Source organism: Tachysurus fulvidraco, chromosome 23 (assembly GCF_022655615.1).
Source record: "Tachysurus fulvidraco isolate hzauxx_2018 chromosome 23, HZAU_PFXX_2.0, whole genome shotgun sequence".
NCBI lineage: Eukaryota > Metazoa > Chordata > Actinopteri > Siluriformes > Bagridae > Tachysurus > Tachysurus fulvidraco.
Window position 1 is genome coordinate 12,408,583 of NC_062540.1, and position 16,493 is coordinate 12,425,075.

General features: G+C 37.4%; 1 protein-coding gene across 1 annotated transcript in view; it reads left to right on the top strand.

The window, feature by feature from the left end:
* LOC113658288 (collagen alpha-1(XX) chain) overlaps positions 1 to 16,493 on the top strand; it is a 41,240-nt gene that overhangs the window by 13,291 nt on the left and 11,456 nt on the right. The window contains exons 11-27 of the mRNA XM_047807363.1: positions 258 to 359; positions 1,755 to 1,859; positions 3,274 to 3,417; positions 5,918 to 6,073; positions 7,128 to 7,295; positions 9,587 to 9,754; positions 10,321 to 10,440; positions 11,190 to 11,354; positions 11,658 to 11,813; positions 12,235 to 12,404; positions 12,922 to 13,051; positions 13,146 to 13,291; positions 14,237 to 14,366; positions 14,478 to 14,617; positions 15,487 to 15,613; positions 15,960 to 16,099; positions 16,278 to 16,410. Of these exons, the coding sequence (XP_047663319.1) occupies positions 258 to 359; positions 1,755 to 1,859; positions 3,274 to 3,417; positions 5,918 to 6,073; positions 7,128 to 7,295; positions 9,587 to 9,754; positions 10,321 to 10,440; positions 11,190 to 11,354; positions 11,658 to 11,813; positions 12,235 to 12,404; positions 12,922 to 13,051; positions 13,146 to 13,291; positions 14,237 to 14,366; positions 14,478 to 14,617; positions 15,487 to 15,613; positions 15,960 to 16,099; positions 16,278 to 16,410 (2,400 nt within the window). The remainder of the gene's footprint in view (positions 1 to 257; positions 360 to 1,754; positions 1,860 to 3,273; positions 3,418 to 5,917; positions 6,074 to 7,127; positions 7,296 to 9,586; positions 9,755 to 10,320; positions 10,441 to 11,189; positions 11,355 to 11,657; positions 11,814 to 12,234; positions 12,405 to 12,921; positions 13,052 to 13,145; positions 13,292 to 14,236; positions 14,367 to 14,477; positions 14,618 to 15,486; positions 15,614 to 15,959; positions 16,100 to 16,277; positions 16,411 to 16,493) is intronic.

Genomic DNA, 16,493 nt, shown 5'->3' on the forward strand with positions numbered 1-16,493 from the left:
AAGGCCAAACCAAAGCTCGGTCCTTAGGAGGTTAAACATAACTTAACTCTTAATACTCTATGTTTTTAATCCCAGTAGTACACAAAAGACTTTATAATCCTTGTGTCTTTGCTTCCTGGTTTCAAAATAGTAATCAAGCTTTTATGTGTTAATGTGTCTCTGTTGCTGTCCTTGAAATTGTTGGCATCTGCCTGTAATAACAGTTCTGTTCAAATAAATCACCTGTTTTTTGATCTCCTTATTGTGATCTTTTACAGGTCCCATTGGTTTTCTCTTACGTCTTCCTCTCTATCCATGTCCAATGTCAGTCCTTGGTGGAATAATTCTTCTAATGCTGGCTTCTGAGGTTTCTACTCAAGGTACTATTGTGGTCTTTATATCTTCGACCAAAAACATTGTCAGAAAAAAAAACAGTTTATAGAAATGGTAGAATCTCATGCGAATCAATTTGAATGTCTGATTCAGATGCAGTTACAGCTGTACAGCAGCCAGAATACTGTGTTGCATGATATGTTATTCATCATATACATGATTTTTCCATTTTCATTTGCATTTACAGCATTTGGCAGACGCCATTATCAACCCCGACTTACAAAAGTACTTTTGAAGTCTCTATCAATGAGTACATTTGATGTTTTTACACAGACATGGGGTGAATTTTTTGAAAGAAAGAGACCTTTTAGAAGATGTTTTGTGAAAAATGCTTTTGGAGAATATATACTGTCCATATATAAGCAGAAGTGCCACCACTGGCATCCTGATCACACTTTCCATGTCTAAAAATATTTTTGTTTGTTTTTTACACTATTCTATGTAAACTATAGAGAATATTATGTGTGAATATCCCAAAGAGATCCGCCCAGCAGTGTAAATGTGTGCAATGTAGTGTGTGTGAATAATATATAATGTTAAGCAATGACCCATGCTGTGTCTGCCTCCATGATGCTGGTCTGTTAAATTTGTTGGTTTTGCAGTTGCTCCTGTTGTTACTTGGGCAAAGAAAATCTTACAAGATATCTGATCTTTTGCCAGCTGTTATTAAAACACAGACTTTTTCCACCCTCTTTCTATTACTGCTCCCTAACGAGAGAATATCTTAACACAGAAAGGCCTTCAGGCTATAGTTAGGGTTAACTGAAGGTCAATACCAATGCAGTACCAATTTAACACAAATCTGTTTTTAGTCACATGGCCAGTGCTAACCTTCAGTCACTTGAAAAACGGATTTCCTGTGCCCCTTGTGTCTCTATACTCTTGTAGGACAGTAAAGAGCCTGCTTTGAGCAAACCAGGACAGCTGGAGCAGAGCAAGGAACATGGATACATGGGCATAAAAAGGGAGAATTGTTAGAAGACAGCATGTGGAAATTATGCAGATCAGCTGAAGACAAGGACAGAGTTGAGCAAGGATTTTCTGAGGGAGGAAAAGAGAAGAGAGAAATGCTAGAGACGCCCAGTGTTTTACAGCCTCTCTGTGGAGAGGCAAACAGAAGGCATTGAGATATTGTTTCTGTAAATGTCTTTGATCTTGAGGCATTTCCACTGAGCATCGCCCCCAAAACCCCACTACATGACCTTATTTCCCATGCGTGTCTTACATTTACAGACTGGTTTTTGTCACTAAGCAGTCTGTGCATGCAGGCACATACTTTGTCCTTTACATGAACTGTAAAGGAACCTTCACATGAACTGTTATATTTGGCTACTGTATGTGTTTATTTGTGATTGTATTGCTTACTATCCTTCTTTCCTCAGGTCGATTAAAGCTGACGGTTTTGTCAGAGGACCGGCTCCAGATGAAATGGAAAGAGGCTGAGGGGCCCGTGCAAGGCTACAAAGTCAGAGTTAGACCAATCTCAGGTGAGAAATAGATTGTGACAGATTCTTATTCTAAATTGGGACTCGCACTAATCTCTACTTGCAGTGATTGGCTTTATGTTTCATTATTTACCTCAGATATATTGCCTTTCTCTCTAAAATGATCTAAAATTCTGTCAAATTTATGGCCCTACGGTGACCTAGAATTATAAATATCATGTACTGTATATGTTTTACTATTTAAACATTACTTTTCCTTATGAATCATGATTTAGTGTGTTATGCTACATACTATGCATTTCTAAAGACTGTTTTAGGTCAGAAAGCTCAGGCAGATATTTTGGCTGCAGGCTAGGGTTCTCTTGACTTAAGTGATCTAGACAGCATAAGAGCTAAGGCATTTCGTACACTCACACACACCTGCATGGAAGGAACAGGAAGTAACTAGTTTTGTTACAACATTGTGGTATTGATTTTTTTTTTGTCAATCATAGATTCAGCTCCAGTAAAACAAGCTAAATTAGTTAACTGAGAATGAACAGACTGTCAGTCAGCTTACAAATCATTTTTGCTTCATTTCCTTTTTAATCTTGCTGCTCGGCTTGAGCTGGTTTGTCTTTTTTAGTCAGACCTTAGCGTAGCTTAGAAGAGCGATAGAGGTGATACAGTCTAACAGTGGTGGAATAAAGATCCATCTAGTCAGCTATAACCTGTGGCCATAACCTCAGAATGTATAGTCCCATCGTTGCCTTTCTTTCTTTCTTTGTCCTACTATTCTGTTATCTTTATCTCTGTCATCCTGTGTGCAGTCTGATTCACAATAATGCAGTTTAACGAAACTTACTACAAAAATGTTCTGGTGTATGGAGATGGCTGTAAGTTAACAGCCCAAAATAGTATCTTCAACTTTTAATTTTCAGATGACTTTCTGACTGCTGGCTCAAAGTATGTGGACACCTATTCATCGCACTCTTATGTTCTTTTGTTAAACACCTCATTCCAAAACTACAGCCATTTATATAGAGTTGATCCATTGTTAACTGTTATGAAGGCTTTACACTACATTTTGGAGCATGGCTGTTGAGATTTGTACCCATTCAGCTTTAATTGCATTAGTGAGATTGTAAAGTCAAGCACACACTCAGCATTCCAGTTTGTCCCAAAGGTGTTTAGTGGGGTTGAAGGTCATGGCTTTTTCCAGGCCAGTTGAGTTCTTTAACATCTTTGGAAATCCATGTCTTTATGGACCATGCTATATGCACAGGTGCATTTTTATGCTGGAAGAGGTTTGGGATTAATTTTATAAGGTACATAAACATTCTAGACAATAAACTTCATCAGGAAGGCTCACCATTGGGTGTGATGGTCAGGTGTCCCAAAACTTTGACCATGTAGTGTATTATAAGCTATTGTTTATCATATATATAATATTGATTTTTCTGTTCACATCTTCTAGAAGTTCCTCAGCCAGAATTGATGCTGACCACAACCCGTGGACGGGCCACTGTGGCAGGCCTCGACTCCACACAGGAGTACCTTCTACAAGTGCTGGTGCTTAATGGAACTGTGGAGAAACTCATCGCTAAAAGACGCTTCACAAGTAAGAGAAATACAAGTAGAGAGTTCGGGAGGAACCAGGACTGTCAAAGCAAGTGTAGACAGGATAGATTAGAAATATTCAAAGATGCTGTAAGATAAGTTTAAAAAAATGATACAAGAAGAGTAGTTTATACTAAAACCAGAACTAGCAATGTTCTTTTTTTACCCATGTAGTTGATTAATTCAAAGTGTAGTAGTCCACTTTCCTAGTGAATCCCTTCCTAACACTATTCCTATTCCACCTCCAACACCCCAATTCCATCCATTCACTATCAGTCTGTAGAAATGTTTCTTTCTTCTGCCCAATTAAATCATTTTAAATTCCTTTAAATGTAACAATGTCACATCACTCTAGGCTCATCTGGTTGCACCTGAGCTCTGGTTTTTGTTTAATGAACGATTAAGCTGATGTTTTAAGTCAAAACTTAAAATCTTAGCTGAAAAAACTCCAACAATAGTAGACTATTCCTGTCAACTGTGATTAATGTCACTTCTTTCCAAAGAAAGACTGCTCCACTTAAAGTGTAGCTGGTTTCTTTCCTGATGAATGAGCAGTGGGACATGACATCACCATTGTTGTTCAAGGAAAGTCACCAGTCATTTATAGAAGAAGTCGATTTGTCTTGCACAATTTCATCTTAAATACAATCCTTCATTATTATTCATCCAAGTGCCACAGGTACAAATACATATCATATTTACTTAAGGACACAAGGCATCTAGTAGGCTAGTTGATCAGTATGACAAAAGTAATTTAGTATGACATATACTAGATGTGTAACACAAAAGTAATTATCCATAAGTATGTGTCAGTCCCTGTTCCATATACTGTAAATGCTGAGGAATTTCTGATTGCCTAGTAGGCTTTGGGCCTGTCAGTTCAACATCCCTTTTCCACCACTAAACATAACATACATCATCGTCAACATGCTACATATGTATGTTGGTATGCACACACACACACACACACACACACACACACACACACACACACACACACACACACACACACACACACACACACACACACACACAAACAGTATGTTCCCTTTCATGGGCTCCGTCTGTAAATGACTGTGTTGAGCTGCTGGAATCCTGCAGAATTATAGGCTCTGTCACACTCTGAAAGGAAAGTATAGGAAGAGCATTTATGTTTTATACTGTAGGTCAGAACAGAGCCATTTGGAATGTTTATCTAACACTATGTTTTATATCTTTAAAAACATTTTCTTAGCTTGAAATCAAAGGAGAAAAGTCAGTGTGCCAGAAAGCACAACATGCTTTTTTTTTTTTTTTTTAGGATCCGAATGTTACACTAAAAGTAGATAATTAAAACCTACATTGTGTTATTACTTGATTGCATGATAAGACAGACATTATTCTGCAATGTGTATTATTTATGGCATGTTTCTCCCAATGATAATTCTGTACCTGGGGAAAGAGCCTGGGTGTGTGTGGTACTTTTTAGTTTCCTTGTCGAGTTGTGCGTGTTCAGACACGCTGGTCATGCAGGATAGTTTGGAGTCAAGCGCAGCTAGCTTAGAATTCCATTGTTCCTCCGTGTTCAGCTGAAATATCCAGAGTTTTCCAGAATTTTTCCATGTGACTGAATTGACTATAGGGCATTCTGAGTAGATAAGACTAGTCTTTGTCTATAAATTTATTCATTTTCTGTGTTTTGGAAAATAGATTTAAGAATAAGGCCCAGTTCAGACAAGATAAGTTTGACGTATGGAATTGGGTGAATGTAATGTTTACTGGAGTATGTATGTATTTTTGCCCTTTCATGTTAAGAATGATTTCTTTTTTCTTAACTTAATATAGCATAAGCACAGGTAATACAGTTGTGTGCAAATGGTCAGGCACCATAGCCATAGTTCTTATTTTGTTGATTTCTGGTGTGAAAAAATGTAAAAGAATACATTTTTTGCTAATCTTAATGCATGGTTACTACTTCATATTTGATTAATTAAAACAAAAAAAAAATACATGCTGACATCTCTATTCACTGTTCCTGTTAAAACATAGATCAATCTTTTGGACTGAAGCTCCTGACCCAATAATGAACCATCATTCTGTCATGTAGATTTTTTCATCATGCATTCTTTAAGTCACATTCTTTAGGTCACATGGCCCTGCTTAACATTTTCTACATTCAATAGAGTGTGATAGGATGTTAAATTGCATAATTATATTATACATGTCTGGAAGCATCTGCATTTTTTATATTCCTCCACTCATTTGTAAAGGTCCTTACTTTCATTTGGTTGTATATCATATATGCACATGTTCTTTGTTTTATATGTATGCAAAATGTTGTTAATATTACTTAACAGACACATCCAGATATTATGGAAATAATGGAATAAAATAAAATAATGGAATTGTAACTCGCTTAAAAGTGTTGATTGGACATGTGGATCTTGTCCCTTGTGTTGCTTTGGTGTTAATATATATCATACCTTTTCTCCTGGCATTGTGTGTGTGTGTTTGTGTGTTAGTTGATGTGCTGCGGGAGGAGGAGGAGGCTCGTAATGGAAACCCAAAGCATAAAAGGAAGGTTCAGGCTGTGGGTTCAGGCTCAGGTGAAATGGATGACACCACTGAGGTTCTTGAGTCACTGCCCACTGTTCTCTACCAGGAGCCAACAACTATAGGTAAAAACCACACCATCACACTGCGCTCTTAAGGTAAAAAAAAAAAAAGAAACGTTCTTGAAATTTTGAAAATTCTTGTAGTTTAAAAGAAAATTGCTTTACTTGAAAACGTTACAACACAGTGTTTTAGTGAAGGTTTCCAAGTGGTACCATCTTTAAAAGTAGTAGCCCTTTATAAAGAAAGATAAGAACAATATCCCAAAAGATCCTCAAGGAACAAATTTTTCTCTAAGAGTGTACTAAACCCCTGCTCAATCCTCTATGAGATTCTGTGGCACAAAGAAAAGTGCTCTCAGAAAAAATCAACACCAGAAAAGCTCATTCTCTAAATATATCACATTCACTGAATATCTGAATTTTTAATTAATAAATTGTTTTTATAGAGTCAAGTTTTTTTTAAATGTATTTTAAAACTTCATCAGAAGAGAAACACATTTAAGTAAAACTATTGAAGGTGTGGGAAAGGGTAGTATAATAGCTTCTGTAGTAAATTACAGTCATGTCCACACCTAAGCTGGGACGAGTTACAGTGTGTTAAGTGTCGTCTTTTAGTCCTTCCTGGGTGCTCCTCTGTTATTAGCCATGGTTTACTACAGGAGCTACAGATGGTTGGAATGGTATCTTTTCTCGCATTAACTACACAGTAAAAGCTTTTCTGTAGCATCATATACCTGCAATCAGCCTTCTGTTTCATTATTGGGTACCAACCCTGCAGTCCACATGTGGTAACTTAGTGGTTAAGATGTTGGACTTCTGTTCAGAAGGTTGTGTGCTTGAATCCTAGGTCCACCAAGCTGTTGTAAAAAAAAAATGAGATAAAAAGTCATTCGTTCTGAATAAGTATATCTGCTAAATGCAGTAATAGTAAAGGATTAGGAGCTGAGGAACTCCTCGTTGTAGACCCTGCCATGTCTTTTATATGGTTTTGTAACATAAACAATTGATTGTCTTTTTATTCAGGTGTGAATACGTGGACTGATTTACATTGCAGATCTATAAAAGGCGTTAGCGTTGTGTAACATATATATTTATACATGTGTGTCCATATGTTCAGAACCTCCTACTATTACTGATCCAGAGGAACAAGAGGTTGAAAAGAGCAAAGACAAGAAAAAGAAGAAGAAAGACAAAAACCGTACAAAGACAAAGGACGAGAAGTTTGAAAGCAGAGTTAAACCTGCGGAGGAGGAGCACAAAGTGAGAAAAACCAGCCAAGTTACAGGTATTAAAAAAACAGCGTAACATTCATCACAACACTGAAACAGCATAAAAAAGTTCAGAGCGAAGCTTTTTATCTCCCTGGGATGTTCAAAGTTCTGTAGAGGATGTACAGTTATGAAGGAATATTTATATAATAGAGAATATTTAGAGAAAATCACATTCAAATAGGAAAGTTTAATAGTAATATCTTAAGATACATTAAATGTTCTTAAGATATTACTATTAAACTTTCCCTTCCATTCATTGAATGTTCTTACTTGTGATAATGAAGGTTTATTAGTGAAACCTAAAAGACTAAGGCCCTGATTTCTAATGACTTACTTCTGTAAAAACAGCTACTAAAAAGAAAAATGCATCACCTGAGCAGGATAACGTCTTTTTTGTCCATTTGGCATGTTTGCCTTAATTAATATGCATCTTGGGACTTTGCTATCTAAAGACTAGTTACTTTGCAATGACTTTTGCATTTATTCAAACCTAAACCTGATTCTCCACACATTAAGTCATCCACAATGCAGGTATTTGAAATCCGTCTATTTCTGCCAGTTGAAGACAAAATGATAGTCTTAATAATACTAAAATATTCAAAACATTTGTTGAAATTAGGACTTGAAATTGCTGTGGTAAGTTTGGTTTATTATATCTTATTAGATATTTACAATACATGCACACATCTGATACCAAGAATATGTACTGTACGCAGATATATGCAATTTCCTTTTAATGTCAGAGACACTTATGTCTGTCTGTCTACACTTTCGTATCATATTTTGAACAACCTTCCTGCCTTTAGTCTGCGTTGCACTTGAGCTTCATCTCATTCTTTAAAATCCAGACTTGCAATTAAAAAACCTTTGGTTCCCTTTTAAATATTTTCTTCTCATACTTTGCAAAGCTATTTTTGTAAATAGCTGCAATCCACCTACAATTTGCGTGTGCAGTTTATCTGATCGCAACCACAAATTATTGCTTCTTATTTTGGGTATGAATAAATCAAGGCCTAAAAGTCTTTGCGATAAATTACTTTTTTTTTTTTTAATATGTCCTAAGGGTATACAAAGAGTAGAGCCAGTATTTGTCTCACGCACCAGGCCAAGTTCAGTGAGGCATGATTTTTTTTGTTGTGCAGGCGTGTGTGTTTAAAGGGGAATTCCACAGATGACTGCATTCACAGTGAAGTAAACAAATGATACTGATCTTTTTAGTTTTTGAGTCTGAATTGTTCACAGCATCAGGTATCTTCAACCTATAATATCCTGTGTAAGTTTATCCCAAAAGAGGTAAAAAAAAAAAACGTCTCACACCATAAACCAACATTATCCTGGTTAGTTTGATTTCCGTCTTACTGTGTAAAAATAATTCATTTGTTTATACTGATTGAAAATATTACAATATGTTGATTTTCTGCCAGCTGAATGGAAAGTGCAAATGTTCTTTTTAGTATAAATCATATACGGTCTAAAGTTAAAATACGGTCTAAAAAAGTTAAAAATCATATTTAACTACCTTAAACAAAATGTCTAGATTTTAAAAAGAAGGTCTTAAAGCACAGCACATTAACTTCTCATTCATTCTTTCACTCACAAATTGTTTATAATCAAATCCTGAATCTTTTATGTTTTTGATTAGTATTGTATATATATTTAAACAATTTTTTCATGAAATGGAAAAATTACATGTGCATGATATAATATATGCATGATATATGTGCATGATATAATAATGTTATTGGATTGTAAACAAGACTGGAACTTTCATGACTCTTGCTTGATACCATGTGGTTAAAAAATAATGAGCTAAAGAAGTTTACTTTAATTTACAGTGATATTTTTAATCCTATTTAGAGCTTATAGTTTCCTGACACATAAAAAAGAGTGAAAACTGAAGAAATGCAAGAGTGGACACTGCATGAAAAGCTCAGGAAGATTGGAAAACAATTTCTGAAAACTTTTTTACCCCCACCCATCCACCCATCCACACACACACACACACACACACACACACACACACACACACACACACACACACACACACACACACACACACACACACACACACTCACTCACACAAACCTGATAAGAAGTTCTGAAATTTCCATTTCCACTCCTGAACCCATGACTATCACTGAGCCATGTAAACATCTATGTAGGCATTTTAGTGGTGATTATGTGGTAAAATTGCTTCACTTTTTTTAGCTTACATGTAAAATTGGCTTACAGACAGAATCAGATGTTTAATAATTATAAGCACTTCTGTTTTTACCTTACCTCTCATCGTACTGCGTGTATCCAGCTGGATCCTCTCACAAGCCGTTTGAGTGCAGGGCCGGGGTTCAGGCTGATCTCGTCCTGCTGGTAGACGGCTCCTGGAGTATTGGACGCACCAACTTTAAGAAGGTGCGGGAGTTCCTGGAGGGCCTTGTCACCCCTTTTCACGTCGGCCCATACGGAGTGCAAATCGGTAAGCCAGGCCTCGTCACTTTCCTTCAGTGTTTTTGTATGACAAACTTAATTTAAATTACCATAGTTTCCTGAAAACCCATTGAAAGGTGGTGGTTTGAATGAGTAAGGTGTTTGTAAGGTGTGTACTAATGATCACGGTAATCTTTGACTTGACTTTGACTTTGACTCCTGCATTTTTATTCTTAAGTCACTAAGTCACATCTGGTACGTCCTGAAGGAAACGATCGTTTTTTGTTTTTTTTGTTTTTTCAATTTAAATAAGCATTTTTATTCGTCATTAATTCACGTCAAGACAGATTTAAAGTTGTTGATATAAAGCTGTGATGTATTAACTCAGTGAAAATTTCAAGATTTTTTTTTTACTCTGCAAGTTGTCATAAGTACAAATTTTATCCTCTCAAGTCAAGATATCAAGGTGTACAACCTAATTACTGCCATAAAATTACCCCTAACTGTAAAGGTGTATGCAATGTGCCATGTAATGGACTGGTGTCTCTGACCATGCTAAGATGCTGAATATATTTGATAGAATACAGTATAATTATGCCTGACTGTCTGTTTCAGCTTTATCCCAGTACAGTGGAGATCCTCGCACTGAGTGGCAGCTGAATAACTTCACATCCAAAGAGCAGCTTCTTGACGCTGTCCGAAACTTCAGATACAAAGGAGGGAACACCTTCACAGGTGAAAACAGCTTCTTTAAACCAAATTAGCTCTTTGTTACAAGGGACACTATTAAAAGAAGCTCTGTTAACTAGACTATTACATATGTGATGTATGTTTTCCATGTATACAGGTGTAACTTCACTACTTTAATATATATATATATATATATATATATATATATATATATATATATATATATATCTTTAGTCCTCAGAGATGGGCAGGGGTGGGTGAAGGTTACAGATGTGTGTGTGGCACAAATACTTTGTAAAAACAGCTGTAAAATAGTGCCTCTGTTATAAAACTCATGTATACCTGATGGCTATAAATGAACATGACATAAGCAGCTTTCTTTTCCTGTTAACTAAAGTGTTTTACTGCATGGCCAGCAGTGGGATACATGTATGTTTGAAACTACACACCTGATATTATGATATTTCGTGTCATAGAAAGTATAAAAATATAAATATGGGTAGTGTAATCACAACTTGTGGGATGTTTTTTTTATTTCATTGTTCTCAGTGAAGACAGTATCTAGGTAATGTAAAACTATATCAACTACATTTAAATGGCTTATGAAACAGCCACAAACGGCAAGTGTAAAAATCCTCCATATAAATCACGTTTGATACTTGTGTTAGAAACACTTTCTGTAGTGACTCATTTATCATGCAAGATATTTATTTCTTTTGTTCTGGTCCCCAGGACTATTCAAAGCTTTTCAGAGTTACACCTGTGGTGAAATTACTATGTGTTTTGTGTCTCAGGTCAGGCTCTCATACATGCCCTAGAGGAGAATTTGAAGGAAGAGGTCGGGGCCAGGTCAGATACCCCACAGTTTCTGCTGCTGTTGACTGATGGTAAATCTCAGGATGATGCCGTTGCTGCAGCCAGTAGACTGAAGAATGCAGGAGTGGAGATTATCGCTGTGGGTGAGTCGGTAGTTTATTGAGATTTTTTTACTTTCCTAAAATAGATTAATGGAATGATATTGGGTTCCTGTTTGAATTGATTTGTTCCTTTTGTTCTCTCTACTGTACCCCTCTCTGTCTCACTCACTCACTCACTCACTCACTCACTCACTCACTCACTCACTCACTCACTCACTCACTCACTCACTCACTCACTCACTCACTCACTCACTCACTCACTCACTCACTCACTCACTCACTCACTCACTCACTCACTCACTCACTCACTCACTCACTCACTCACTCTTTCTCTCTCTCGGTCAGGTGTAAAGAATGCAGATGAGGCCGAGCTGAAACAGGTAGCGTCTGAGCCTCTGGAGCTGAATGTGTACAATGTGAACGATTTCCCTCTTCTCAGTAAACTGGTTGGCCGACTGGTACGCATCCTGTGTGGGAAAATGGAGGAACGTAGTAAAACAAGTGCGTTTATAACCGACACGATGAAATGCAGAGTTGTATTATTGTTATTTTTTATCCAAAACTAAATAAAGACTTAATTACTGACAGTAATTTAAGGTCACCTCTGGTTCAACAACCAACTGGGATTAGGTGGCCGCTTCTATCTGTTATTTATATCTATGCCCTTTCGGTCTTCCAAAATATGCCAAAACAATGGCTCTTCTGTTTCCTGACAAAAATACACATGCAAAACAGGGGCTTGTATGGCACGACCTTATGTTAATTACGTGTGCATATCCTTAATAGATAGACAGCTAAATTGGCCATGCACAGCTATGTCGCCAAGATTACATTTATACACATATGTAGTGCTTGTCTGAGAAAATTGTTTTTATAGTCAGCACAAACTATAGTGTAACTCGTTTGTGTGTGTTTGGAGCAGGACGTGCGCATCCCACTGAAGACCCAGGGCTGTCCTACCCGAGTCCCACAGACCTGCGATACTCTGATCTTGGTCCCAAAGAGGTGCGATTGAGTTGGACGAGTCCGGGCAGAGCGGTGCAGCAGTACCGGGTGGTGTTCCACAGCAGTGAGGGACAGAGCCCACAGGAGGTGAGTCTGACTTCTAAATAACAGCCAAGGACAGAATCTCTACTTCTCAGGAGGATCACAGGCTAGTTTTCTCTAGCACACAGGCATTCAATTAAAATGTGCAAATTATGGCCTTCTTGTCAGCTTTCACCCAACCTGCCAACCAGACAGAGAGAAAAATAAATTCTGTAAAAAAAATTCAAATCCTATGGTTTATGCTTCTGTATCTAAACTAATATTTTTATCGCCATACATTAAATTACATTTAGCTTTGTAAAGTGAGAAGCTTATCCAGACCTTTGTAAGCCCTGTGGCTAGTCTTTGGTCCGATGAGCAGCCTTCAGCTAAATGATTTACTTAACTCCATGTAACAGAGATTTGCTAAAGAACCTTAAGAAGTATTTGCTAAAGAAACTTGTACAGGTACGTACAGGTCTAGGCAGTTTGTGTCACTAAACTGTTATTAAATGAACATGTATCATTATGAGCAAAAATTGCAATACACCAAAACATGTTCCTCATTGCTTTGTTTTTCCAGGTGGTGGTGAAGGGGTCAAACTCCACAGTGATGCTGACTGGACTGTCCTCACAGACACAGTATCATGTGTCAATCTTTCCTGTATATGAGAACAATGTGGGCTCTCCGTTGAGAGGCATCTTCACTACATGTGAGCTTCTATATAAAATTGTTTCCTACGTATTTAAGATTTTACCAACATTTCCTCTTTCAACCTCTTCCATCACCTCCACTGTCCTCCACAGCGATGCTAGCCATGCCTGAGGCTTTGGAGGTCACCGCGTCCTCTCCCAGCAGTCTTCGGGTGCGCTGGAGTCCTGCGCGTGGAGCTACTCAGTACATGGCCCTCTACTCAGCTCTCAATGATGGAGAGCCTGATGATGCTCGAGAGGTGAGTCTGGGTTCAGCTGTATGACAATTGTTGTGGCAACACTATTATTTTCTAATTGAAATCTCTGCTTTTAGAAAAATATATACAATATTTCCCCAAAATGACACGTATGTAGTCACCCAGCCATCACACCAATATGTGTTATTTCCCCAAACCTTTACACAAATTGGGGACACACACATTTATCCAGAATGTCTTTGTATGCTGCAACATTACATATTTCCTTCACTGGATCTAAGATGTCCGAACATGTAACAGCTTGAAAATGCCCCTGTGCATAAAGCAAAGTCCATAAAGACATGGTTTGCCAAGGTTGATGGAAGATCTCAAGAGACCAGTGTGTACAGAGCCCTGACCTCAAACCCACCATAAGGATGAAATGGAACGTGGACAAGGTACCGGGTATTCTCACTTGACATAAGTGACTGACCTCACTAATACTTTTTGCCTAAATGAGCAGAAAATCAACACAATCACATTACAGAACGTAATGGAAAAGCTTATGGAAGGCTGTTATAAAAATTTCATGTTAATGTTCTTGGTTTTGAAATGGGCATCAGGTGGTCTGGGGTCCAAATACTTTTGGCTATATAGTGTATTTCTAACCAAACTTGAAGCTAAGTTCTTTCAACCCACCAAGAGCATAATTTTGAAAAATTAAATTCAAATTTCTCCCTTTTCACTTTTTATCACTTTTTGACATGCTTTAGTTTTTCAAAACTACATACAGAAGAAAACGTAAAAACCAGTGACCATGTGACTTGCTTTCTCAGGTTTCCATATATACAATATCTGAACTTTTTTTTTTTTGCATAGTCAAGGTTGTGGGAATTAAGCTCAGATGCAATTTTTTTAATGCTATTGCTATTTTTCTTATGAATGGGTGTATGTGTATTTTTGATTCTTGTGAAGTGCAGCAGTATCTCTGTGTTGCATATGTGGCAGGTGAAGTTTAGAGCTGATGAGACGGATGTAGAGCTGCGAGATCTGGTGCCTTCTACAGACTATTCGGTCACTGTGTACGCTTTGTACGAAGATGAACCAAGCGATCCTGTCACCTCTATCGCTACCACATGTAAACGTTTATGCACTTCATATGTATAAACATATACCATCCAACATGCACAGAGTTTGCTCAGAGAGTCACTTTTTATCTATTTTTATCTATTTCTATTCCTGTTTGCAGTTCCACTACCATCTCCTGTCAGTTTGCAGTTCCCTATGGTCAGTCACAGCACTCTTAAAATCACCTGGGTGCCTGGGGCAGTTGACGTTCCTGCCCATCGTGTCACCTACAGCACAAATCATGGGAGTGATGTCAAACAGGTGAAGGAATAAAGCTTTTTCCACCTCAAAGCTTATAGGTTGATTGGGATTTTTCATGTATGTTCAGACATCAGAGGAAATCGGATTTGTTTCTTAAATCTCAGTGGCTGAAGTAAAATTACAAGGGACACTGGTTACTACAAGAATGAAACAGACTTGTGTAATGTAGAGCAGTAAAATAAACTTGGCACTAACAACACAACACAATTTCACAGTTTGTTCTAAACTGTCAGTTAAAATAGCAGCAACAGAAACACAAATACAGGAAGAATACATTTTAGTTGCTCAAGGGCCAAATACTCACACCTACTGGGTATTTAGATAGTGATTCGTGTCAGGTAACAGTTCGATTTTAACAAATTAATGGCTAAACTATCTTCGCTAACATTTAAATGTTCTCATTGCTGTAATATATTTGTAGAAACTATTTTTTTATTTTATTCTAATTATTGGCTTTTTATATCCTCAATCTTTTTTTGAAAAACTAGCTTAGTAAGGTGTAAAATCTGGCAACCCTCCTGGAGCTGTGCTTTCCCATGATGTACTGTGTGAGAGGGCTGGATCAGTTAGCCTATGATGGAAAGATTTTATTTGTATAATGTCAACATTTAAGATAATGTGATAGCCTGGAGGGTAAGGTGTTGGACTACCAATATGAAGATTGTGAGTTCAAATCCCTGGTCCACCAAGCTGCCACTGCTGACTGAACAAGGCCATTAACCCTCATTTTCTCTGACTTGTTTTTTCATTAGCTGAATCAAAGTCCATGAAGTTTATTGCTTTATTTATTATTATACTTGTGAATGTAACATTTCCTTTCCCTCTGTCCTGTTTTTTTTCCAATCTCTCTCTTTCTCTATCTCTCTCAGGTGGAGGTGGCAGGTGTTAACACTGTCTTACTGCAGAATCTATCTTCTCTCTCCAAGTATCTGGTGTCTGTGCAGTCCCTCTACATAAAAGGCCTGTCTGTTCCACTCACTGGTAACATAACTACATGTAAGTTACACACATTTGCTTTGTCAAGCGCAATCTTTGTCTAGTCAAGAAGTCAAGAAACTTTTATTGGCATTTCTTCTATATGGGTATCTGATGCTACATAAAGACACAGAGCTACGTACGACTACAGAGATGATATTAACCTATCACAAAAAGTGCATGTGTACAACCTTAGACAGTTAATACAATACACTACAAGTGACATAAAATAGCACCAACCCATATACAGTCTTTGTGGTTCTTAGGGCAAATAAAAATGCTTTGTATTGTAAACACATGTAGACATACAGTATGCCTTAGTTGATGTAGTCTTGACTACAAGTATTGTTCTTTGTCACATTCTCAGTAAAGGTGCCTGCTCCGTCTGAGCTTCGGGTCACTAACTACTCTGAGAACACTCTAACAGTACGCTGGGAGCCGGCTGCTGACGATGTGACCTCCTACCTGATTAAATGGATCTCTTTGAGTGGAGGAGACCTGAGTCAGGTCAGTGAGCGCTGTCACCATTGTGTTCTTCATCTGATCGAGTGAGCTTTGTATATAGTAATAATTCATGATCTCTAATTACAGGTAGATTTGCTTGTACTGTGAGGATGTGATTGGGAACTGGAGGATATAAAAAGGTTCTCATTGTGGAATGATTTTTTTTGTTTCATTGTTTAAGCTGAAAGTGGTTGGGAAGAGTGAAGGAGCTATACTTGAGGGTGTTGAGGATAATAAAGAGTATCAGATCTCACTGTCTGCTCTCTACGCTGATGGGGCACAAAGTGAAGCTGTGGCTATAAGATACAGCACCTGTGAGTGTTTATATATGATATAATAATTTTTTTTAATAATTTTTGAAATCGTTTAATCCATAGAAATAGCTAATGTAATTAAA